General features: G+C 39.8%; 1 protein-coding gene across 4 annotated transcripts in view; it reads right to left on the bottom strand.

Annotated features, from left to right (window-relative positions):
* Positions 1–1,908: 1,908 nt before the first annotated feature.
* The window catches only part of SORCS2 (sortilin related VPS10 domain containing receptor 2), an 807,861-nt gene continuing 782,425 nt past the window's right edge, over positions 1,909–27,344 (bottom strand). Inside the window, exons 20-28 of one of the 4 annotated variants that reach the window (XM_037898120.2) lie at positions 27,182–27,315; positions 24,525–24,648; positions 22,456–22,568; positions 20,490–20,615; positions 15,836–15,935; positions 12,654–12,756; positions 7,523–7,680; positions 5,259–5,338; positions 4,192–4,917 (exon numbers count right to left, since the gene is read on the bottom strand). In XM_037898120.2, coding sequence (XP_037754048.1) covers positions 4,894–4,917; positions 5,259–5,338; positions 7,523–7,680; positions 12,654–12,756; positions 15,836–15,935; positions 20,490–20,615; positions 22,456–22,568; positions 24,525–24,648; positions 27,182–27,315 — 962 coding nt within the window. In that variant the 3' untranslated portion in view covers positions 4,192–4,893. Of the gene's footprint in view, positions 4,918–5,258; positions 5,339–7,522; positions 7,681–12,653; positions 12,757–15,835; positions 15,936–20,489; positions 20,616–22,455; positions 22,569–24,524; positions 24,649–27,181; positions 27,316–27,344 lie in introns of all 4 variants that reach the window. The other 3 variants (XM_043544690.1, XM_043544691.1, XM_043544692.1) reach the window with 3 other exon arrangements.

Here is a 27,344-nt window from a genome sequence, read left to right as displayed (position 1 = left end):
AACAACATGTAGATGAGGCCAAGAGATGGTCAGTTATGCTGTTTATAGTCCAGTACCAGCACTGGTAGACATCAATGTGGTGGGTGGCTCACTGAACCCACATTATAAGGTCTTTTACTCATTAACATTGCAGAATGCAAATAAATTTAAGACATTAGTAAGCCGTGTGCAGATTAGCACAATCAATGGCGATGTCACGATGCCAACATACAACAATTAGCTATTCCATAAGCTATCTTTGACTGAAACTACATTTTTGCTTTTTAACACTCTTAACACCTTTGTGTGGGGCTACTGGTTTCCATACTTATTCATAACCTTTTAAATGATACTTTTAATCCTAACAATCATTAAGAAAAAGAAATAATTAATGATTAATACTTTACATTTATAGTCCTTTCATTTGGAGGATCTCAAACACATTTAGCCTCATGATATCCCTGTGAAATAGATAAGTATTATCATCCCCATTTTTAGGTACATAGAGGTTAAGACCCAGATTTTTAAAGTTATTTAGGTACCTAATTCTCATGAGTTAGGCATCTAAATATCTTGAAAGACTGGGCCTAAGTGACTTGCCCAAAGTCATGCACAAAGATTGTCTGACACAGGAATAGAACCCAGGTCACCTGTTTCCCAAATCCTGTTCCTTACCCGTAATGTTGTCCTTCCTCACTTAGAACTTAATATAATTATAAGGGTTTGTGTGTGTGTGTGTGTGTATGCCTCTGTGCATATCTATAGATGCAGTGGTGAGCTGGAGCCCATTCGCTGGAACCGGTTGTTAAATTTAGAAGCCCTTTTAGAACCGGTTGTTCCATGAGGGACAACCGGCCAAAAGTGGCGCCTTAGGCGCCGACTCCACGGGTTCTCCATGGGGGGGGGGGTGGCAGGCGCAAGGAGGGCCGCCCACACCGCAGCAGGTAACCCTGGGGGCACACAGGGGAACCGCTCCCCGCCCCAGCTCACCTCCGCCTCCCTGGGCCTGAGCGCGAAGCTGCTGCCTGCTTCTCAGCCCTCCCAGGCTTCCCATGCGAACAGCTGATTCGCAGGAAGCTGGTGGGGGGCGCAGAGAAGCAGAGCAGGACGGCACGTTCAGGAGAGGAGACGGAGCGGCGGTGAGGTGAGCTGGGGCCGGGCGCGGGGCGGGGAGCTGCCGGTGGGTGCTCTGCACGCACTAAATTTTCCCCGTGGGTGCTCCAGCCCCGGAGCACCCACGGAGTCGGCACCTAAGGGACCACTTTTGATGTGATCAGTGGGGAGTGGCCACTCCCCCTGCTCCCCCCCAGTTATGCTACCCTGCCCCTAGGAGCCAGAGAGACTTGCCGGATGCTTCCTGGGAGCTGCCCCAGGTAAGCACCGCTGGGACTCCCCACCTCGCCCCCCGGCAGGTCCCTCTGGCTCTTAGAGGAGGGGTGGGCACCCACTACGGTGGCCCATGAGACCCTCCTGCCCGGTTCTGGGGGCAGTCAGAGGACAGGGGAGGGGGGTGGATGAGGCAGGGGTCCCGGGGGGGGGGAGCAACAAGGAACGTGGGGGGTTGGATGGGGCAGGAGTCCTGGGGGGAGCGGGGGGGGGCAACGACCCCCTCATAGGGTGAGGAGGGAACCGGTTGTTAAGATTTTGGCAGCTCATCACAGTATAGATGTGTGTACACAGCTATATATACACGTGTGTGTACATATATATTTCTGTGCATTTGTCCATCTTTCTGTATAAAGAGATACAAAAGTGTGTGTGTATATACACACTTCTTCCTTTAAAAACAAAATGTGCTCCCATGGGCATAATTAAACAGATTCAAAATCTATCAAATGTATGAATTTTCATTTAAACAAAAAACAAGTCACATTGCATGGGAATGAGGTCCTCCCATTTTAGAAATAATCCATTATAAAGGCATTCTGGTCAGGAACTCAAAAGGCTTGCTTTATTGTCTACTGGCTATTATTTACACAGACATGATAATACTGAAAACTCCTCAAAAAACAGTGTCTCACCACATTTGTGAGTCATGTTATACCAACCTCACAGGTGTGTTTCAAGAATTAAATTAGTTAATGTTGGAAAATGCTGGGAAGATTACAAGCATCATACATAAGTGCTAAGTATTAATGATAATGACTAGTAGAGTCTTTACAGTTGAATAAACAACAGTTAAATATTTTGCTTTGCAGCAGGAGTTTCCTGTCAACAGAAACATGAATCAAACTGTTGTAAATGTATAAAAATAGTTGTCAAAGCATAAAATTAGTGTATGTGAACTAGTCCCTATAATTCCCTTAGCCTGCAAGCAGACCAACAAAAAGACTCTAATATAGAAGTTCAATTCTTTACATTATTTAAGAGTTCAATCCTCCACTCTCCTGCCCTATTTTGAATTTACTTCCCAGGAAAAGTTGTTTGCAATATTGTTTCACTGTATTGTTTCTAGTTCATTTCCCCTAAAACCAGTAAGGAGCTGGTGAATAGGGCTAGCCCATGGTGCAATAGTCCTGTAGGCTTCCAAAGCACTAATGATTTCGTATTGGCACTTCATCTCAGAAAATCCAGGACTCAGACACTAATGGATGAATGGAGGATGTTGTGAAGGCCAAGACTATAACAGAGTTTAAAAAAGAATTAGATACGTTCATGGAAGATAGGTCCATCAATAGCTATTAGCTAGTATGGACAGGGATGGTGCCCTAGCCTCTGCCAGAAGCTGGGAACGGGTGACAAGGAATGGATCACTTGATGATTACCTGTTCTGTTCATTTCCTCTGGGGCACCTGGCATTGGCCACTGTCGGAAGACAGGATACTGGGCTAGATGGACCTTTGGTCTTTGGTTCTTATGTTCTTATGACTGTGTCAGAATTATACTTAGTTCTGCATACAGCATTGTCAACTCAAGTATTTCCTACCTCTCTGTGGGTTAGTTTGCAGGGCCCTGTAGGGCTTTGCAAGATGAAATTTTTATGAGATGGTTACAAACAGACCTTTTCCTGAGCAGTTGGCATGCACTTGCCACTCTTTTCAAGCATTCAGACCTTACACGTTCCCATCCACTTTCATACTGTTCGTTCCTAAACTAGATTTTCTTGTGCTTTACACACAGATTCTGTGAGCTTTGTGAGAGCTTATATTGCCACATAGGAGGTGGCATGCTAACATGTTGTTTCTGAAGAAAGCATATTCCATGATATCATTAATTCCCTGGCTACATGGAAGAGCGACCTACTGCATAGGAGAATTTTTAGATCGTGCCATTCTGTCTCACCGGCATGACTGCTTGGTCATTCACAAGTATATAGTTGACTATAATCCCTTTAAGGAAGGTGGTATGGACATTTAGCTACAAGCATTAGTACAACATTCAGTGAGTAAAAAAGAGCTAGTCATCCCCTGTTGAAGGCAAAAGGTGAAAAGATTAAATAGGTTTCTGAGAGAGTGTCCTAATTCCAGGCAGCTGTGATACATGGGATGCCAAACATTTGGCTGAACCATGCTGTGGTTCATTTCCTACACAAATCCCTACAAAAACCCACATACAAACAACCTGCAAGATGTGGATTTAGTGATGCCTTAGGACTCTGAACCCCTGGGGATAAGCAAACTCTGAACTGACCCTCCCACATGCCTCTCCCAATCTGGCTCCTTTGACAGTTTCACTGCCCTTCCCTGCAGAAATATGGCCCAGCTCAGTGAAGAGGGAATAAGAGTGACACCTAGTGGTGAAACTGATGAAGTGCAATCCCTTAAATTGCATCAGTTCCCTGCTATGATCCTTCCTGATTGTCAAACACGTCAAAGGCGGTGAAGTTCAGCTGCGAGTTTGCTCATCCTTACATCAGAGGCAGGAACTGAACACAAAGGGAAACTCCAAGTATCTGCAGGACTAAAGGTTCTGGTGTGCTGTACTGACCTACTTGGGGGAGAATTCTTACATATATTAGGCCTCTGCCCTCACATTAGAAATTTTAAAAAAACATACAAAAAGCTACTTAAAAGAGGTATTTACACTTTTAAAAAGAGAAAAAGGGACAGGCAGTCAGAGCTGTTTATTATATAATAACTGGTCTTGCAACTGCCATGATGGAGGTGCTCAAGTTAGAAGACGACAGAAGAGCAACTTATACCAACCAGCCTCTAGATGTGAAAGCACCTGGTCTGGAAGTAGCACCAAGCTAGTGGGGTTTTTTGGGTGGGGTGGGGTCGGGGAGTGTTGCTTGGTGTTTCTTAGGACTCATTTTACTTGCAAAAAGTCTTAACACATTATTTATTCAATTTATAGCAGGGACTCACATAGTGAGCTGAAGCTCCTTAGATTGTCTCACACATTTTAAAGGTAAGAACTTGGATTGAAGAGCAGTGAAGGAGTACATTTATCTCCTTGCTCATTCCTCTCATAGTGCTGAACCAGAACAGGCAGCCCCAGCCTTTTAAACAAGTACAAATTTGGAGCGAACAACCAGCCAGCCATCTGCTTTGTACTTTCTAGTCACTGGTTTTTAAAGTCAACTCTTCAGGGCTGTTGAATTTCAGTCTTCCACTGAACACCCTAGCCGATAAAAAGAACTAAAGTCCAGTCCTTCTAAAACTGAACATAAAGAACTAGAACACATACAGGACAGAGAAAATGTGGCATCTAGTATGCCTAGGGCTACAAATTTGCTACCTTAGTTTGAGTTTGAATTGTAACAAGTTCTCATTCTACAGTAACAGATGATGGACACTTGTAATTTCAAGACTGTTTAGGAACCTATTTTCCTCCAGCAGGTACAGCCATGTTTGCCATTTGGTGACATCCCCAGGGAAAAATTAAACAATACAGAGAAGAGTCTTTCGGTTTTTGTGTTCAGCTGTAAACATCAGCTAACCAGGTAACTGTGCATCTCTCTGGAGTTAATGCTCAAAACCACGCCTGAGTGATTGCCTAAAAAAATATAAAAACAAAATACTAACATTAGTATATTTTGAGCATTTTACTATACATTCCCCTTTTATTGCAGAGACAAGACAATCAAATTAGATGGTTGTCTTATCAAACAACAGTTCAGGTGCAGGTGGTGCAGCAGCTCAGTGTACCTACAACATACTTTCTACTTCAGTGCTTTAAAGTGTCTGCTCATGATGGTTGTTAGAATTCCTAGTGTTTCTATCCCAGTGACAGCATAAGGTGGTTCTCTTTGCAGCTTAAAAAGGTGTAGTTGTCTTGAGGGGAGCAGGTGAGGGAGGAGAATGGAACCTGAGGCTTCCATTCAACATGCCACTGACCTGGGACTGGACACTGATCGGCATCAGCAATAAGGGAACTCTGTAGCTGTTCAAGTTTCCACCTCTCCCAGAAGGAGTCACTGCAAGGAAATGGAGTTGAGGAGTCCCAAGGTAGGGGTTGCGATAAAGTAGGCAACAAAATATATAGAAAACAAAAAAAGTGGATGGGTGAGTCTGGAAATACTGTACTGTGACAATTCAAAAGTTATGAAAAGAGAGAGAGCAAACAGAAAACCAGGTTTGTAAAACCCTGCTGTGCATGGAGAGGAGTGATCTCTAGAATAGGGGGGAAAAACCCATCAGCATAAGTAGGAATCTCCACAGCATATGAACCAGCTGAAAATAATGTCAAAAAACAGAATTTAATATTTCAGTAGGGATGGTGATATGCTTTATACTTTAGCCAGACAAAACAGCACAATACTGAGACAACTAGGAAGATTTCCTATGTAGCGTTGGGTGCTATTGAAGGCTATATTGAAGGCAAACAACAAAAAGTGCACGGTGTAGAAGTATAGCAAGAAAAAGTCTTACATGTTTTAACACTGTCTGGCAGCTGATAAACATAGATGGCTCTGACCCAAGGACATGAGCTATTCCTGTTCCCCTGGATGTCTGCTGGTGCTGACAACCTGGCAGAACTGCAGGTCACTTTCAGATTTGTATTTGTTAACTGTCTAACTTAAGACTTCCTCATTGGCAGGTCTTGGTCCTGCACTCTTTACTCAAGCAGCACTCTTACTGACCTCAATGGAAGGTAAGGAGTGCAGGATCAGACCAAATATAGCCTACAGTGAGCAGGCAAGGAGATTATTTTTGAATGGGTTGTATATCCGCGTAGAACTTCTTCATTCCCATGTCCTTCATCCTAAGCAGCACATATGCAAAAACAGTAAGAGGCATTACACAACTGCAAGAGGAAGATTGTGGCGAAAGAGTACCTGATATACGCTAAGTGGCTATGAGTGCTTCACACTAACTGAAGAACCCTGAGAGTACCTCCTTGGCATTCAGGAGTCTATTCTAGAGATGAGATCATTGCAACAATCTTGTCATGCAAACAATTTCTGTGTCCCAGGGTCATCTGCAGTGCTGCAGTATTGGTAGAGCTTTGTAGTATAATCAAGGTTCTGTTTGAAGGGTTTTCATGAAAACAACGATTTTTAGTGTGTGCAATTTGTTAAAAAACGTACAGTTCTGGGCAAAAACAATTTCCGGGTGAAATATGTTTTTTTTCCCTTTCATCAAAGCTAAAATCAAAGCAAGTGGCAGCATATGGTTCAGCTAAGGAAAATTGAAACAACAACAAAAGACAGTTAGAGATAGATAGTAAGAATAACAAAGAGATAAAGAAGGACTTCCAGGACGTCTGCCCTCCATGGCTGATCTTAGCCCTCTATGTAGGGTTAATGAAGCCATTTAACCTCACAGTTGTCTGTCTCTACCACCATTTCAGCCAGTTTTATAAAAGCCTGAGATTTAGGGTCAGATGTTCCATTTTCACAGAGTTGTCCGAAGCAGCACTAGACGATCTTCCTTTGTGAGCTACACTTTTCAGGCTGCTCTGTGTTTTCTCAATACATTTGGAGTATTTTTAGACTAGCTCTCTACATTACATTCAGCATACTCATGAATTGCCTAGACAAGCACTTTCATCTAACTTTGAATCATCTGCTCTAAGAGACATTCATAAAAGATTCCTGAATGGGAATTCTAATGACTGTCCATTGGATACTGGCAAGTCAGGACTCAAAATAGGATGAATTCAATGAAGTTTTGTATTTGGGAATTCATTTAATGTGTCTAAAAGAGAGGATACCTCCGTATAATCTACCCTGCATTATGGAAACGTTCATTCTACATATCATTTCTCTCTGCCTAAAATTCATTACACTTTGAATTCAGGGCATGCTCAAGTTAATTTAAATGCTAGTGAAGTTAATCAATTATAATCTATACTGCTTATTGTATGATCTTCCTAATATTGTTCACATATATCTCATGACAGTGTATTGTACTACCTTACATACTGTGTATTTATATGGCATGTCATAAAAAATCAACAGAATAGACTGAATTTAAAACAAAACAAAAAAGGAGGATAAAAGGAGAAGTGTTTCCTTGTTAGCAGTTTACCAATCGATTCCTCTTGAAGCTGAGTATAAAAATGAAGATACTAAAAATGCAAACATTAAAACGTAATTAAAAAAAACAAAGCAAACAAAATACTAATTGAGATGTTAATAAAGTGAAGGTGAAGTTACCTCTTGCGTTACCTAGCGTTTGAGAATCCAGATCATCATCAATAAACTCCTCACCCTGGATGATGTTCTGGGTGTCCTCACTGTGATTAACAGGGCTTGTCATCTCCTGTTCTTTTTCGTTGTGCATCTGGGCATAGACGTTTCTGCCTGGCAGTTTCCTAAATAGCACAGGAAAAATATCCTTTGATGGAATTTAGTTTCATATTATATACAATTAATCATATTAACCTCAAACCCCTATGGAAAAATCCTATAGAATTAAATAAAGAACAATGTTTCCATTGAATTTTTAAATCAGCCAATAGAACTCTATGGTAATACATTTTCTATTTAATTCTATAGGATTTTAGAGTAATAGCTATAGATTTCCCATTAATATCTACAGAAGCTCATTGGTTTTATCCCTATTACATTTTATAGGAATTTTCTAGATAGGTATCAAGAACTTGCCTGGTTTTGATATAAGGATTTCTATATAAACACAGACCTTTTTTGTTTTTTGTTCAGATATTTACTGGACTCCCAGTAACTATAATTTAAGAAAAAAACACTTTAAGCTGAAAACATGTGAATAAATAATATTTCTCGCATTCCTAAAATGTCATCATAGAAGGACGACAAAGCATCAATTAGTTATGTCTTATTATGCAGCAGTATGACAACACCTTATTCAAAGTTAAAAGAAATTTTGTGACCTTGTATCAATGCTAACAACAATAAGTTTATGTGTGTGTTGTTTCGAGGGATTGACAGACAATACTGGACCTTCACAGGTCAGGGTGTGCAGCAAGCTTTTCAGATTGTAATAACGTTTTCAGTGCCTCGTACCCCCTGCCCCTGCCGACTGCCTTTCGTGACCCTGGGAGTCGTGACCCACCAACTGAGAAACACTGCACTACAGCAGCCCTGAGGTTACCTCAGTTTAACAGCTGCTGAAGACAAGAGAGGTAAAGCAAACTGCCCCTGGTTGCATAGAGTCAATGGCCCAGCTGGGAACAATAGCAGTATGACATCATAGTTTAATTTCCATAGTGTCTTCATCAACTCCTCTGCTGAGGTAGTCACAGTGTTGTACAATATTAAAACATACTGAAAAGGTTTATTTAAAAATATATATAGCAAATCAAAGCACCCAGTCCTGGCTCCAAGGGTCTTCATAACCAGGAGATAAGACACACTTCAGGAGAAAGATGGCATTTTATTTATGTTTATTTAAATAATGATAAAAAGATTCCGATACCAGCTCTAGGTGCCCTAACGCAATTCATGCTACAAGAAAGCATCAGCAGCTTTTAAATAACTATTTAAAAAGGAATTCTGATATTCTAAACCAATAAGAGTTTAGAGTTATATGGTCTCCTGGTCCCACATCTTTCTAGAAATTATTCTGGACAGTAGGGCTGTGTTTTTTCTACATTACAACCCTAATCAGCCTAGAACACACACTGTTTACTATATGCATATTATATTCCAAAGAAACGCTTAATCTATCCTCTAGAAAATGAATAAACCATAATCACTGGCTTCAGAAGGCAGATACTACATGAGGAATAGGGTAGGAATAGCTTAAATGAGTAGGGATAGTGTGTCTGTTCGGCCATCTTTCTTTCATCCCCCTCCTACTGTTTCTTACTACTAAACATTTTGAAATGTAAATAATACAGAGTACTGGAGCATGCTATCAGCACTTAAAGTAACAGCAACAATAATAATGAAAATACATTGAATAGAATATTTATTGTGGTGTTAGTTTTGAGGTTAACGTTCAGATGAATGACTTCTTTGTGCTTTAGAGCAGTCATGACTTACTTTGTCCCATTCATTTTGGAAGTCTGCCTTTTCTACATGGTATTATTTTGATTTTAATAAAATATGGATCATCAAATTAGTACCTGTTTTTATAACTAAATGGCTAGGATTGGGACTACACTTGCTCTCATGCAACACAATAGTAATATAGGCAAAGGTGGGGGGAAGGGGAGGTTTTCTTCTGAAAGTGTAAATGAGATGGGAAGTCAATGATGAGGAAAGATTAGAAACTCTGCTCCAAGAGTGGTGAGATTGGTGGTGGTACTCAAGGACAGGATGCAAGGAGGTGAATACAGAGAAAGATCCTTGAGTTTGGTTGCAGCAAGTCCATGGATATTTTTAACAACAACGAGTGCAATTTTTAACAGGATTTTAAAATGAATGGGGTAAAGGGGAGGGAGAGGAGGAATTTGAGAATGTGAAAAGGCAAAAATCTTTCTCTTCTTCTGAAGAATCAAATGCACTCCCACTAAAGTAGGCAAAATACCTAAATAGAGGAAACAACAGTCTAATCTGGTATGATGAAATCTATGTTCCTGCTGTTGCAAAAATAAAAGAAGGACGATTTCAGCTCTTCTGCTAGCGATGTATTAAATACATGACAGCTTTGATGGGGTGAAATATCATTTTCCTTCCCTTGCCTTTGTGTGGTGGATACTGTGCTGTTTGTCTTGTCTATATTACTGCAGAGTACCCCACACCATGGAACCCCGCTCAGAGCGCTGCTGAAGGGATGAAGAAATCCTACTAGGAAAAACATCACAAACATAAAAATACATTGGAAAAAGAAAAGGAGGATTTTTCTTTGATTGAATTACCACTGATAAAGATGACATTGCTTTGAAAAACAATATGCAGATTCCGGATCCATGCTAGATAATGGGCCAGAGTCACTGGAACCTTCCAGCTGCTTTATGCTGTTCCAGTGACAGGATGCGCCATGATCCCAGTTTATCTGGATGGTTAAGCTGATGGAGCATACTAGTGAATCTGGCAGCATATCATTAGCTTGAGGCACCATGATAATTGTCTAATGCATGCAGTCTGAAGCCAAGAGGAGGAGGAGATCTTTTTGCCTCTGAGATACTCAGTTTTGTTCTCTGAACTGTTTCTTGCTTCAGCAGCATTTTCTGGCAGGGAAATTACCCCTTTCTGCTTGTTGATCTCTGTCTAGGTGGACCAACTACTCCTGTGGATCCAGGTCCTATAAAACTAAGTGCTCTGTGGATTTCTGTCTTTGGATAATGTTTGCTTTCTAGCGGTCTACAATGCAATAAAAAACCTGCAGCACCCAGTCTCAGAGATCAGATCAACTGACTCAGGGCCATGGGGCTTAGGCTGCAGGGCTAAAAATTGAAGTGTAGACATTCAGGCTCAGGATGCAGCCCAGGCTCTGAGACCCCCTCCCCTTATGGGGTCTCAGAGCCTGGGCTCCAGCCCAAACCTGAATGTCTACGCTGCAAGTTTTAGCCCCACAAGCGCAAGTCAGCCAATCGGGGCCAGCCATGGCCAGGCTGTAGGTCTTTTATTGCACTGTAGGCATACCTTAGGAGAGATCGCTGCAGATGCTCTGTTTTTATGAATCTCAGTTCAAGGGAATCTTTACTCTACATTTTTCATTCGGGGAGGAATGTGATCTTGTGAAGCGTGTGCACTCATGAATTTAAGCCGGACTCATAGGTGAGCCTCTGCTTCAGGTGATTAACCCATTTCTAGTAATATCTGTCTCTAAGCACCCTGCTTTCCATTTCAGAAGAATCAAATTTTGCTGGGGGCTGCATGATGCTGTGAGATCCTGCTCTGAAGTTTGATCTGTTCAACTGAGAAATTCCAGTGTATTAGGGGAGTTAAAGCCGTGTTACCATTCCTAGCATTCCTACAGTCTTCCTCTGCAATAACTGTCCCATTCAGAAAATAATAAGCCAAGAGGCCATTTTAGAAAGGAATCAAGATGAATAAAATATATTTTTTTTCTTTCTTAAATATTGTATATTTCTTTTGCCGCTTATTAAATGTGTCTGTTGTCTAATTGCCTCCAACTTAAGGGCTAATCAAGAGGTGTACATCACAATGTCTCATAACAGACACCGCCACCGAGTTTTATGATCTTGTAATACAAACAGACAACCCCCAATGTACTGCAAATGAAATAACATTATTGCATCACATCATCCATTTTTTTGATGATTTTTTGTTGCTCTGGGAACCCAGAATAGCTAAATGGATTTTTATTATTTTTATTCAGCTGTAGACAGAGTTTGATATCAAATTTTGTGTTTCATCCTATAAAACAATAAGTCACTACAAATATCAAGAAATTTAAGATTCCACAGTTGGAAAGCCAAGAGATTCTTCCTCCATGAAACAAAGCACCTCTGTCTAATGAGATAACAAAGATGGTTGCTAACTTGAACTCTCAGTTAAATGCTGTACTCTTGCTGTTATCGCTAGCACAGCACGGTAGCTAGTCTATTCTTTAAAAGAATGTTTATTTTAAATAAAAATCCATCTTGAAATAATAATGGGCCTAATCAATAGGTGTTTTCACTGAGTAAAGACTGCAGATTTTGTGAAATGATAATAAATGTTCATTCCCACACTGCTCAAACCTGAAGACTTTTGAGTACCTAACAAAAAATACCAGGACCATGGCCAAATAATAAAACAAATACATAAACCAGCATAAAAAAGTCAGTAACCTGCCACCTGAACAATAATGAATTCATCTCCATAATCAAATGCAGACTAAAAGTGTCTTAGAGTTCTTAAAGGAATAAGGAACAGCTTATGTGGTATCAGTTGTTCCTCAAGAACATATTTTTTATATTAAGGCCACTTCCATAGCTTCTTCATCTCCTCCCTAATACGTTATCGTGCGGACTCAATTCTTACTTATCATTTCTATCACCGCTGGATACTCTTAACCTGTGTGGCACTGTTTCAGTAATCAAACTCTAACATGTTCAAAAGAGAAATTCCACATCATTTTGTTTTGTTTTCTTGGTAAGAAATTAGACTTGTGGATCAATTAATTGTCCTGGTTGCCTAGGTTACTCATTACTCCTCAGAGTAGATAATTAGGAATATATTTTAGAATGACTATTTTTTGGTGATTGTATTGACACAAGCTGAACGCGCTCCCACATTGTTGCTATTTACCTACGTCAACATCAGTTATAACCTTCATGTCTGAAACGCTCAGAAAAAAACATGGGCTTTAAAAGCTAGAGACCCATCAGTCCATTGCTTCAAAAAAGGCTACTTTTCAAGAAATGATACATGTGAACAAATCTAGTTCTTAAAGTATATAAGGTTTACTTGCCTTTTAAACTTGTAGAGAATGAAGGCTCCAACTACAACTAGACAGATAACAAAGAGAACCACTATAGCCCAGTATCCACTGCCTCCTCCACTTCTCTGAGAGTCTGAAATGCAAGACATATATTTGAAGAGCTTAGTAAATCTGCTTTCAGACCAATCATTGTCTTGGGTTTGCCTTATTATCGAATTTCTTAAATAAAAACCACTAGATTTTTATTTTTACCTTCTCCTTGTCACTTCTTCAAATAGTACTCCTGGGGGAATTCTGTGCCAAAAATTCCAAAATTCTGCACCAAACAAATCCAAAATTCCAAAATTCTGCATTTTTTATTTGTCAGAATAATTCAATATAATCACACCAGTTTCACTTATTTTGGTAATTTATTTAAACTACGATACCAAAAAAATCATCATAATTGTTCAGCATTTCCTAAATACATGAAAGTTAAGTTACAAATACTTGCTAACCAAGACCCTGTCATCTAGTTATAATCCTGGATTTTCATTTAAATTGCATTACTTTTATTTTGGATTTTGGTGTTCTGTAAAATGGAAGGTCGCTTTAAATTGCTCAGACTTTCACACAAGAAAGTCATAGGGTTTTGCTAATCATTGTCCTGCATTTTGTTTTAAATGGATAAGTAAAATAGATCCTGAGCTGTAATCTAACCCCATTGTTCCTCTCTGGCACAGGAAAAAAAGCAAGAAAGCACACAGACCTTCCTAGCTGAGGATTCCCTTACTGTCATTTACAATAAGGCTCCTTTACACCACTCTGGCAAGGTAAAGGAGCCTTAATTGACTAAGAATGGGAACAATTAACTAACAATGATAACATGAGAAGCCTGCCTATTTAGTTTTACATTTCTACTCTGCCTCAGGGACAGAGCCTGCTTCACACAGCCCTATGCCTCCAAGCCCAGCAACAGGGAGGAGAGGGAAAGAGTGAGTCTCTCTCATGCAGGTGCCCCGCCTCACCCCCTTATTATCTCTCTATGGACCCAGGACTAGCCTCCCTCCCCCCACCCCACCACAGTGATCTGCTCTCTGCTGCCAGCTGATCCCAGCAGACGCGCTGGCGCTGCTGCAGAAGGGGCGTGTGATCCCCAGAGATTTCTTTGCTCCCCCATTTTTCTGCGGGGGAGCCAAGAAATCTGTGGAAGGTGTGAATTCTGCGCCCTGCGCAGGGCACAGCATTCCCCCAGGAGTAAAATAGGCAGCACCATAAACTAATTTGTAGACCAACTTACAGATGCTGGAGAGAGGACAAATTTAAATGAAATAAATAAATAAATAATGTAATTATTTGCATGGATAGCGCCATTTTTCCAAGGATCTCCAAAGGTACTGTAGGCAATAGTCAATCAGCCCTCACATTTCTCTATTATATATGATACATAAATATTACTATATTCATTTTACAGATGGGGAAACTGAGATAGAGCAAGGTCAATTGACTTGCACAGGTACACAGTGCTAGAGTCTAGAATGAAATTCAGGAATCCTCAGTTCTAGTCTCTGTTCTTCTCACCAGGGAATACTGGCTCTTAACACAAGTGATTTCTACGGTAACTTTCAGATTAGAAACTACAGTGATGAGTCTTATAGTGGAACCTAAGATATAGAGAGGATGTGCCTTATTTTGCCCTGGGAACTAACTTGGCAATATATAATTTATATCACTATTTATGACACATCTGAATAGAGCCCAATGTGCTTTGCTCTTTTGCTGGGTCAGTGTCATACAGCAACAAACAGAACAGGTGTCATGAATGATGATGCACATGCACAAACAAAGAGGCTTTGACATTGTCAGGGAGGGCTTAAGTTGAAGCTGTCCTTGCTGCTAAAACACAGCCTTTTCATTGTATGCTCCCTTCATAAAACACCCACACACAAATGCAGAAAACTTTTCAGTCCTTGCCTCTATTTTTGTAGGTTGGATCTGTGGGTCCAAATTTACAGGCTGGCAAATTGGGGACTCTGATATCTGAGCATCCAAAACTGTGCTTTCAATTTGTGCCTGTATTAAGCTGGCCAGTGTTTGATAATCTGTCTACTTTTTAGTGAAAAGGACAAAAGTGAGTGTGATACATGAGGGGCGGGGGAGGAGTAGCTCACTTTGACAGACACCCAGCCAGCCAGTGAGTTGTAAAATCCTTCTTGGTCTGTCCTCTGCTTGCTTTACCTGTAAAGGGTTAACAAGCCCACAGGTAAAAGAAAAGGAGTGGGCACCTGACCAAAAGAGCCAATGGGAAAGCAGAACTTTTTAAAATTCAGAAAGAAACTTTCCCTTTGTTTCAGACTAACAGGGCTGTTGTTACTCTGAAACTTTTCCCTTTGTCTGTTGTTCTCTCGGCTGTAGGGACACAGAGCAGTAATGCTGTAACCAGCTTTAAGCCAGGCATGATTACAGATTATCAATTCACACCTCGAACTTACTTATCTGGAGCCTCAGATATGTAAGTAAAATTAGAGAATGTCTAAAAAGACACGATTAGGGTTATTTCTTTTATTTCTTATTCGCTTATGGACTCCCCTGTGCTAATCCGAGATGCTTTTGTTTGCTTCTAACCCTTAAACTGAACCCCCAAGAAAGCTATTTTGGGTGCTTGATTTTTGGAATTGCTCTTTTAAAATCTAGAAAAAGCCTAAATTCCAGATGTATTTTCTTTCTGTTTTTAATAAAATTTACCTTTTTTAAGAACAGGACTGGATTTTTGGTGTCCTAAGAGGTTTGTGCATATGCAGTTTGATTAGCTGGTGGCAACAGCTAATTTCCTTTGTTTTCTCTCTCACCTCTTCCCCGGAGGGTTGGGTGAAAGGGCTTGAGGGTACACCACGGGGAGGAATTCCCAAGTGCTCCTTCCTGGGTCCACGGGGTTTTTTTGCATTTGGGTGTTGGAGGCGTTTACCAAGCCAAGGTCAGAGAGAAGCTGTAATCTTGGGAGTTTAATACAAGCCTGGAGTGGCAAGTATTAATTTTTAAAATCCTTGCAGGCTCCCACTTCCTGCACTCAGAGTGTTTTCAAGCTTCTAACAGGGTATCACAAACAAATAATGAAAAACTGTAAAATATGCTGCTTTGATGGTACATTTTAAATTAACAAACAGCAGAAGAAACCAGTTACTGTAACACTTCTCTCAGAACTCTAATAGCAATCTACAGATTGGGGTTTTTACCTGAATCAGAGCTGGCTAACGTCACTAAGACCCAATATCCTTCTCTCAGGAAAAAGCTGATGTTATGTGCATTCAAGGCCTGCTTTATAGCAGCTATTCTCTGAAAACATGAGAGAGATAATGTCACGCATCTTCCACATAGTTCAACTTTGAGAAATTCAATGCACTAAATTGAGAAACCTCTAAGTTCATTCAATATGGTGAGAAACCCAGAAGACATTTGTTGCCCGTTTCAATCAGTTGTAAATTTTTAGGCAATTCTGGTTTTAAAAATCATTCGAATCTGTGCAACCCATCAATGTTGGAAAGTTACAAATGTTTATATCCAAATCTTCCTTCCCCTTATGGAGCTCTTTACTTTTTTCCACATTATGCGATAGACAACATTTCATTTACGGGAGCTATTGGGCCCACCTGAACTGTAACTTGCACAATGAATAATCTACATTGAAACCTGTCTCCAATATACATATTCTTCTAATGATACCAAAAGACAGGCCTCTCTGGAACTTTAGATTTCTTACACATGAAAAGTAACTGTTGCTTGATAATGCAGTGCATGTCATGCTTTACTTCACTTACTTATCTCTAGGGCTGGCTGGCTGTTTGTAACATGTTTTTAAGAAGATTCTGTCAAAACAGTTATTTCCATCCACATAGAAACAGTTTCTCCTATTTTTCTAATGGGGACAAAGCATATTAAAATATGATCTCCCACATTTTTGTGGAACAGCACCGTTAAAAGTGCCACCACATCCCACCACTGTCAGACACATCGTCTGGTCCCTCTCTTTCTCTTGCTTGCATCTTCAACATAGGCAATTTTCCAGAGGATCAAGGCTAGTTTTATAGACTGTTCCTTAGTACAAGATACCGCTCCCCACAGGATGCCAAATTAAAAGTTTAAGAGAATCATAGAACTGCAAGAGACCTTGAGAGGTCATCTAGTCCAGTCCCCTGCACTCAAGGTAGGACTGAATATTATTTAGACCATCCCCGATAGGTGTTTGTCCAACCTGCTCTTAAAAATCCCCAATGATGGAGATTCCATGGCCTCCCTAAGTTTGCCTTTATATCTATGAAACCTTTAAGAGAGGCTCTTTTTATATTACTGTGCTCGGTTTTGACAAGCCCTCACAGCCTATTAGGTAGAAAAGCCCCTGCTGTTCTCTTACAGTATTTGCATGAATTTCACAAAGGGCCAAATTCTGATCCCCATACCCACACTCAGTCCATAAATGGTTTCATTGACTTAAATAGGACTCTTTGTGCTATTGTGTAAAGGTAACATAATTTGGGTCTCAGTTAATTTTCAGTAGAATTCTCCCAGAGAATTCTTAACTTTTTATCCCCAACTTAGCGACTTGGCCATACATTGTTTCCACTATTCTGTTCCAAGTCTGACATGAGGAATAGTTCTGACAGTTGTATCAACAGCAACTTGTAAAATAATGCAACCATCGCTGAAATATATTTACTCAGTCTCTCTCCAACAGAGTTCTGTACTTGAACCATACTTAACTGGAAACAACCAGCAATTCTCAAATCACATAAGCATTCCAGATCTAAAAGTAGTGCTTCTAGTGCAATTCCTTTGAGACACAAGCAAGCGAGTAACACATAAGAACATAAGAATGGCCATACTGGGTCAGACCAAAGGTCCATCTAGCCCAGTATCCTGTCTGCAGACAGTGGCCAGTGCCAGGTGCCCCAGAGGGAGTGAACCTAACAGGTAATGATCAAATGATCTCTCTCCTGCCATCCATCTCCACCCTCTGACAAACAGAGACTAGGGACACCATTCCTTACCCATCCTGGCTGATAGCTATTAATGGACTTAACCTCCATGAATTTATCTAGTTCTCTTTTGACATGACATGGAGATCTGAAACTTTTAAAGCGATACTAATTTCACTTACATTTCAGAGTACAGATATAAAGTAGAGTCCATAAGGGCTGCCCAGGTTAATAGGCAGACTCAGAGTGCATTCTCAGTACATGACAAAGCCTCACAAGAATGCCAGGGCACCAACTTTCAGAACTGGAGCTATCAGCAGAATAAATGTCCCGTTGTTGAAACATTAAAAGGGGGAAATACTGAAGATCTTGGAGGTTCTCCTCTCAGTTATACATCAAGAATGAATGATCCATAAACATGGGCGGTTTGTCACAAGTGATAAGTAAGAGTCCAGCCCAACACCCAATGAAGTCAATGGCAGTCTTTCCATTGACTTCATTGGACACTGGATTAGGGCCTTAGGGTAGTAAGTTTGCCATGGACGTTTTCTGGAAGGATATTTACTGAGTAACACAGATTTTGGTACAATCGTAGATGTTATAAAAATTTGTGATCTCCTCTTTAAAAAGAACACTCCACACAGAAATGCACACACACCAGTAGCTTCAGTGGTCTGCTTTGCCTCCATTAAGGTGGTGAAGATGTGGCTGCTAGCACCTATAGATCCACTGCAAGTTCCACACAGGGTGTGTCAGTAGGGGTGTGTCCGGGGCGACACTGTCTTATACACCAGTAAGCAGCTGTAGGGCTGTGGTGGGGAAGCTGCATGCTGCACCTCTTCCCATTGTGGAGAAAAGGTTACCAGGGAACACACTCCTTCCAGTGTCCATGGAGGTGCTCCTGGTATCTGTAAGCCCTTTTGTATGCCCCTCCCCCAGCTGAATGCTGACTGGACTCTGTCAGCAACATATAAGTATGATGAAAAATATATAGCTACTCTCAGATTTATCTTTTCAATCCTGACTTTGGCATCCCTTTTGTGCACCATTAGCTCCAATAGCCATAAGTTAGCTCTCAGATGGGGACCTTTATGATACAAACTGTGCAATACTAAATTGCTTTCATTTTTATCCAGTCCTGATATTAGGAATTTCTCCAAGTCATTAGCAGCTCAGTGTAGCCCTTCATGTCTTTCCTCTTGGAATATCTGGAAGGGTGGTTCAGATCTGACCATGAAAACACTGAGGCAGCATTGAATGCAACTGATGGTATTCTTCAAGCTCCCTGGAAGCAGACCACTAGCAATAGCTGAGATTTTAAGGGAGCTAATCTGAATAAATTTAGGTATTTTTTTTAAAAAAAGCAAACAAACAGCAGGACAAAAGGGTCTGCCTTAATCTGTTGCTTTTAACTATTGAAGAGGTCCATTCCACATAAACTTGGAACAGAAAAAGATACAATTTCATCATAAATCAGCATCTAGTTCCTTAAAAGGAGCAAAGAAGTTAAGAGTTTCAAGGTGATGACACCCACCTGGCTGCAAGCCACAATTCACATAGGGCTTTGTAAGCTATCTATTAAAATACAGTGCTTCCTGGAAATTAATTGTCACTTCAGTCTTCCAGAACGTCACATTGAGATGGGAGGGGGAGCCTAAGGATGTTTTTTCTTGCATTAGGACCATTCTCAATCCTAATTTACCCAATCCTGAAAGTTAAAAGTTAAGTTTAAAGTCTCCTGCTCAAATACTCAGAAGTCACATCAAAATACTTTGAGATTTGCCTCTTTAAGCAATTCCGTGAATGAGGTTTTTGTACCATGTTGCCCTGGGAGCTTGGGCCTGCCTACCAGTAGACACACTCTGGCTAGATGGATATTGTGGCCTATTCACTGAACCTTATTATTTGTAACATATTCCCCTCCTGAACTAGTCTCTTAAAATCTAATGGTTTCTTAAATGATAACTCCTTTTAACTGATAATGCTTGAAACGCAAAACCGGTGCAGAGCTGAGACATTCATTTTATGGAAAAAAGGCATAATGTCATACATTATAAATCAGAGGTAGGGCCAGTGGACAAATTTTGATTTTCTACTGAACTAGGACCCCTTCCCACTGAACATATTTCACTTGGAAATGGGAGATAGGGGAAAGTCTCATATTTGAGCTTTGTCCTTTTGCACTTAAACTCTTTGCTCCTGTTGCCTCAGTACCTGAATAAGCTTCCTGACCATTAGGACAGAAACCACCTGCTCTTCATGCAATAGGCCAAATCCTAAAGTCTTGAGTCAGTAGGATCTGAGGTCTAATGTATTTTTTAAGTCAGTGAGGAGGATTCCTCTCCTCTAATCAAAAATGTTAATGTTCTAAATATGTGGTTTCCACAGGTTTGTACTCCTGATTAGAGAATTTTAATCTACTGGATCATTATAAACCAATATGTTATCACTTTAGTTGCTGATGTAACAACAGACAAATATTAGCCATCCCTGAGAAATATTTTGACACCAGTTGGAGCTGGATTGTGCAAATGGCCACAGCTCAGAGTACAAGCTGGTATGGAGACACTCTGGAGGAGCTTGGAGAGGAATGCAGGGACTGCAGCATATTCCCCACTGCATGCCATCCCACATTATGGGCTGGACTAGAGTAGGAAGCAAGACCATGGCCTGCTCTCTTCCTGTTGCCTTTGGGGTAGATTCCATCCCAGGGTGCGCAGGGAAGGAGCAGGCACTGCACTCTACTAAAGACAAGGACCGCAATTGCTGCTAGCTCTTACGTAGGTCATGCCAAGAATAAGTAGGGTGGATGACATTGAGGTGTGTAAGGCCCAACAATGATGCCAGTAGGAGTACTGCCACTGATTTCAATGGGATGAAGATTTGGCCCTAATCAGACACAGATTGGTCTGGCTACCTTATCACTAGTTACACTTCTCTTCCGCTTTGGCTGGTTTGCTGGAAGCAGCACAAGCAAATCAGCAGTTGTGGGCAGACCAGGTTTCACCACAGTCACCAGTGTTTCTTCAGGGATATTAGTTTCCTGCAGAGACAAAGACATGCAAAGATATACTGGCCTGTATGCTATACTAACTTTATACTGTCAGTATTATACAAAAAATAAATAAAATATGTAGCTACTTTCACATATGGTCTTCTGGATCTGGTCTTTGGTGTTAAGATTTTTAATATGTAGAGAGAATTCTATGGAAGTCACTGGAAGCCAAAAAGCTGCACATAACCTTACATTAATTAGCAGAGATTTGAAAAGCTCTTTGAAAATTAGAAGTGTTATCACACATATCAAAGAGCTCTAATGGGTATCATGGGAAAGAGTGAACTGAAGCCAAAGTGGTTTGCAGGTTTACCACAACTGTGCAGTGAGCATGTAATCTTCCAAGATAAAATGTTTAAAAAGCGCCTAAGTGTCTTAGAAGTACAAGTTCCATTTTCAAAAGTGACTTAGACACTTAGGTGCCTAAGTCGCATTGAAATTCAGTAGGACTTTGGCTTCTAATTGCCACTATCACTTTTGAAAATGTTACCATTCGTCACAAATTCTTCTGTTGTGTGATATATATCTAGGACGGCTGTTGTGAGAATTTAATGAAAAGAACTGGTCAAATCTCATAGTCCTTAGGTCAAATGAACAGTCTCTGAAAATCCATATAATTGTATCTAACTTTTTGTATATGATTTTTTAAAAGTTAAGATGTGGAGCCAATTTGTTTCGGGCTGGGGGGAGGGAAGAAGGGAAGACACTAATCAGGCAAATGTACATTATGAAATGGGTAGAAGTTGATGTGTGATAGAGTGAGTTCCATTAATTTGGCATTTAGTAGGTGTTGGGGTTATAAACTGGGATGAAACAGGTGTAAAACAGAAGGTCAGAATCCTGATCTGGTTTATATTGGTGCAAATTCATTGTAAGGCCACTAATTTCACTGGGGGCCCTTTGACAATATGGCTCTGTGTTTCCTTGGTGATAACTATTTTTATAAATATTTACTTCTGGGGTCATAACTTACTGATATGCTCCTCGACAGAATTCAATATGTGCTTATCTCTGGCAGTGTGTGCATCTGAATATTATCACTCAAGTGCTCCCTACCTTAACGGCATTACTCTTTATCCATGTTACAATGCTGGTATGTGAAGCTTGACTTAAGTAATCTACAGGACAATTCAGCTTTCAAATCTGAGCAGTGCTTACTTTGTAATGAAAGAGGTGCCAGGGCTCAAGTAGGTGCTGAGACTCAAGCAATTTTTTTATGTTCATAACTGATGTGGCAAGCCCAGAGGTACCGGGGCTATGAACTGCTAAGCCTAGAGGTGCTGGGATTGAGCCCTAGCAAGCTCTAGCATAAATGAAGCCCTGAATCTGAATCTATGTCTTATCCATACCTGCAATCTACATAAAGTGGCTGCAGCAAATTAATTCCTTACATATTTTCTGTAATTTTCCAGAGTTACACATGCAAAGCTGTAAATTATTTTAAAAAAACAATCAATCAAAGACTAAGTGTTGTATATTATAGTACCCTTTGTGTAACCCCTAACTACATCACATTCATGTTACATTTCTTCCCCCAAGATCAACAGTATTGGCTAATATTTCCACCTGGCCCCAAAATCCCTGAGAGGAGTATTTATTGTTAATTCCCAATTAGCCTGTGTTGGAAAGAAACTGACAGTATTGCAATAATGTAATCTATGGCCTGTATACACAAGTGACACTGGTCTCAAACTGCTTCTAAATGTCACTCATGGGGATAGTTTTATTGTTCTGCTCTGCCTAGTTTTTTCTAAATGGGGAGGCATTAACTTAACCTTCAACTTTATGACTGGAGAAGGAGCAGTTTATGAGCAAACTGAGAGAGCACCTTTGCAAGAAGTCGTGTTACTACCAGGCCTACGTCTTCCCTCCACTCTGGTATGTTGGGGTTGTACATGTCCAGATGTTTAGTAAACTTTAGAGAAAGGACTTGAAAATGATCTGGAAACAGGAAAAGAAACATTTTTGAATAATTCAAAGAGAATTGGGGAAAAACAGTTTTGTAGAAAATAGTAACTCTGGAAAAAAGCTCTGTTAGCGTTATTAATTATTATTATTATTATTATTTGTATTTTTAGAAGCTCTTACAAGACCCATTTGCAGGCCAGGACCCCATTGTGCTAGGTGCTGTACTAAAACAGAAGAAAACACAGTTCCGGCTCCAAGGAGTTTACAATCTAACATTATTTCCCTCACATTATTCGATATGACAATAACAATATACAACAACATGGACCAATACCAGATTTTTGTATTTTCCCCACTTTCCCAGCATCTTATGTCTAAATATTTCTAGCCACCAATCAAAGGCAACATGGAAAATGTTAAGTCAAATTTCATATACTCCACGGATAATTATCTTTCTGGTCATTTTTCATTAAGATATCACACCACACATAAAGCTGTGGTTTCTTTTGTTTTTAATGGGCATGATTCTATGGACTTGATTCTTACTTAAACATAAACATCTGGTTCTTGCCCATTGCATGCTCCTTTTTTCATGCAAAATAAATACTTCTTTATGTTTTCTATAGTCTAGCTGTGAAAACATGAACAGAAATGGTATGGCAATGGCTAACTACTGCATTGTTTAAAAGAATAAATAAGCTACACTCCCAACATTTCTATGAATGTAATCCAAAAATAACTGAAATACTAGAAATGGACAGTTCCTTAGTAAACAGGACTTTATTTTTTCCTTTCTCCTTACAGGCTCCTTGGAAGCATACCTGAAGAACCTAATGCAAAACAGAGAAAGAGATCCTGTGGAATGCATGAATGATCCAAACATGATCTCTTGGGCAGTTTAGACAGAACCATATTTTTATATTTATTTTTTCTAAGGATTTCTTTATTTTCCTCAACCCCAATGCCCCGTTGGTCTTTGACTCAGGATTTGCCAATACTAACAGCAGCTGCAGTAATGAAAAGTAAGAAGCATGATAGGCTTACAAGCCATGCTAATGGGGTTATATTTTTAAAGCTTTCTAAAAAGCTGACGGGTTTATAAATGGTATCACAGGTATTCATAAAATCCATTTGTTCCAGGGCAAGAGGTTTACAAACACTCTATTTAGCTTGAATCCTGGTGTTTACCATTATGTTATATTAAAAAGCATATTACAAGCAAAAAGGGCAGAGTCTGCTTGGAATATTAGGACAATAGCTAAGTATGTGTCCCCAGGATATATGAAGGCTTTTAGCTCTCCATATTTGCAAGCCTTAGCAAAGTAAGACTTGTTAGATATCCCTGATACCCAGATTTGACAGCAGATATACAAGTTGAAATATTTCCTCTTCCTTCTTACATTTTTCATGGTACATCAGGCCTCGTCAGCACATTACAAGGCACAGCAAAATACACTGTGATACAATGCAGCACATTAGCTAAAAGGTCATTTGACATTTTTCAGCAGCTCTTTCTAATCCAAACTCCTAGAGAAATGCCCAAATCATTAAGCAAAAAGATGTTATCACAGCAAGCAAATTCTTTCACGTTTTTTATTATAAAAGTATGTGCCCCACTGAACTTCTTTTCCCTCACATTATTCATTCTGTAGTAAGATCAACAGAATGACTAAAAATATTATAAAAACATATAAGTTCTAGAGCATTCTACAGATATGGCCCAAAATGCTGCTTTAACACAATTGTTATCTGTAGTGCTTTGGAATAACACGGTAGCATTTTCTATAAGGGATTCAGGTCAAATTCTTCCTTAGCCTTTCTCTGTCCATTTCAATGGAGTTTTATTACAGATCATTTAGTGTATTAAGTTTAGAAGTTTAACATGGCATTGGATAAAATTTCACAGTAGGATCTGGTCTCTAAGGGCAATTGTAAAGTACATGCAATGGACCAAAAAAAAAATACAACAAGGGAGTAAAATTATCTCACCAAAAACTCGGACAATCTTGGAATCCTGCAGCATGGAGTTCCCACAGGAGGCCTGCACTGTAACTCTCACCTCACCTGTCTCAGCAAATCTTGTCACCAAAAAACTGTCCAAAGTGAGAAGTGGCTAAAAAAGAAGGAAAATTAAAAAAAAGAATGTTACGAAGAATTATGAAAGAAGTTTTAGTGTGTGAAGGACTAGTGATGGAAATATATTGGAACGATCAAATAACAGATTGATTTTTTTCTGTGATTTTAATCAGTGGTTAACCAAGTCAGCGAATTCCAATTTCTACCACCAGGTATGCTTGCCCTATGTTGGATACTTGAAAACTAAAATAGTCCTTCATTCAGAAAATGCATATAAAATATACTTAAACAGTGTTCAAAATCTAGTGTTTGACTTTAGAGTTACAAAGTTTAGGGACACACATTTTTAAAGACTGAGCAAATCCTCCTTCTAATATAACTGACAGACTATTAGGGTTGATCCAAAGCCCACTGAAATGACTGTAAAGACTCCCATTGACATCACTGGGCTCTGGGTCAGGCCCTCAGTGCATAGGCCTTTCCCCTCTACACACCTGAGTTCAGATTCTATCATCAGTTACAATTAAATTAATTTTGTGGCCTGACTTTAGTGCCCGATCCATACAGGTGCGCTATTGCACTTCTGCAATTCCTAAAGATGTCAAAAGGGATCTGAGGTGCTCTGTACCATGCAGAATTAGGTGCTTAGTCCATATTTGTGCACATCACAGATCCACCACACAGTATCACCTGATTTGCATTCCGGGCTCAAGACCAACCCAAGACTAAAATAATGGACTGGTACATGGTGCTTGTCTGAACTATTCCTCCCTCAGGCAGTAATCTTAGTCTCTCTCTTATGAGCACTATATTGCGCTCATACATTTAAAAATAATTATTTTAAAAGATAATTAGCCCAAATGAACAGAAAAGAATAATCCTGTCCCAGTAGAAATATTTAGATTTGTAATGTTTTATGTCTATCTACCCACCTATGACCATAATTATGGTGTATGAGCACCTTTTTTGTCTTCTTCCTTTTTAGACTTAACTTCATCCCTCTATAACAAACTGTAAAGAATGTAACATCACAGAAACAGCCTTAGTCAGCAATATATATTTCTGTGCAGTATTTCAATTCCCATCTCTGCTAATGATCACATAAATAGAAGCTCTCATAATTCACTGATGCCACAATCCCAAATGCATTACATCACAGTTTCCTTAAAGGTGGTGAATTGCAATATAATTAAAAAACGAGGAGTACTCTGGCACCTTAGAGACTAAGAAATTTATCTGGGCATAAGCTTTCGTGGGCTAAAACCCACTTAGAAATTTGTTAGTCTCTAAGGTGCCACAAGTACTCCTTGTTTTTTTTGCTGATACAGACTAACATAGCTACCACTCTGAAACCTGCAATATAATTGTGACTCCACTAAAGGAAATGGTCTGGAGAAGTAGCCTGATTCTAAATGAAAAATTTCCATTTATACATAAGTAACAATAATGGACACCACAGAGGTTGTGCTAAATGAGGCCCTTATCCTCTGAAATTTGTTGGCACTGTAATAAAGAAAAACGAACGCTGAAGCATATGCTATGGGACTGTCCAACAATCAGGCAGACATAAGAGTGAAAATGGTGCTTGATTTCAGCAATCAATCCTCAGCTGAGAATTATACCTTAGGTTATGTACCTACTACGCTGGGTTTAACTCCACCACCAAGACTTTGGTTCTTGATGGCTGCAATGATTATCAAGTACGTGATTTTACAAAAATGGAGGAGTAGGTTTATGCCCAAAATAGAGCACTGGTATTTGAACCTGACTGAGTAAGCAGCGAAAGAAAGAACAGCCTATTGATGTGGAGTGCAATGATATGAATTCAAAAAAAACTGGACTCTGTTTCTTGATACATTTGGATAAGGAATTCTGAGATGGCTCAAATAATGCCAGACTTCTGTTATACCTGAGGTCTCCTCCTTCTCTTTTCTGCCTATTTGTATGTGTCTTTTTATGATTGATGATGATGACTGATGATTATTACCACCACCCTAACATCTTATGTCTGCGTTATTGTCTGATTTTTCAGCTTTGACAAACAATAAAGGTGCTTAAATTAAAGGTGCTATGGGATATCCTGTGAAACGTGTGGTACCTGATAACATATGCAAACTGCAAGTCATTTATATTTTTGTTTGTTTATGAAAATAAAAAAAATGAATCACAAAAATAGCAATAATGGGAAAGGAACAATAAAGAAAATTCATGACCATTTAATGGGGTTTAAATAACATTTAATAGATGGTATAACAGATTGTTTGAAACAGAATCATAGAATATCAGGGTTGGAAGGGACCTCAGGAGGTCATCTAGTCCAACCCCCTGCTCAAAGCACGACCAATCCCCGATTTTTGCCCCAGATCCCTAAATGGGCCCCTCAAGGATTGAACTCACAACCCTGGGTTTAGCAGGCCAATGCTCAAACCACTGAGCTATCCCTCCCCCGTAAATAGTCTGCAAAATGTCATGTATACTAGGAGAGTATTTTCCTGAAAGGAATAGGAGTTAGACATAATCCTTATTGAAGAGAGGCTGGAAAAAAATCTCCAGTGAAATCTTGTGTGTACCTGAAGATTGTTTCCTATCCACCAGTAGAAGACTGTCAAGTTAGGGTTCTTGGGCAATACGATGGCTGTCAAATTCATCTCCTGGTTTCTCCCAATGACTGGAACCACTTCTAGATGTAAAGCCTGCAGTGGAGCTGAATAGAGTTCCAAAAAGTCCATTAAT

Source organism: Chelonia mydas, chromosome 4, assembly GCF_015237465.2.
Source record: "Chelonia mydas isolate rCheMyd1 chromosome 4, rCheMyd1.pri.v2, whole genome shotgun sequence".
NCBI lineage: Eukaryota > Metazoa > Chordata > Testudines > Cheloniidae > Chelonia > Chelonia mydas.
This window is presented reverse-complemented; position numbering and strand designations above follow the sequence as displayed.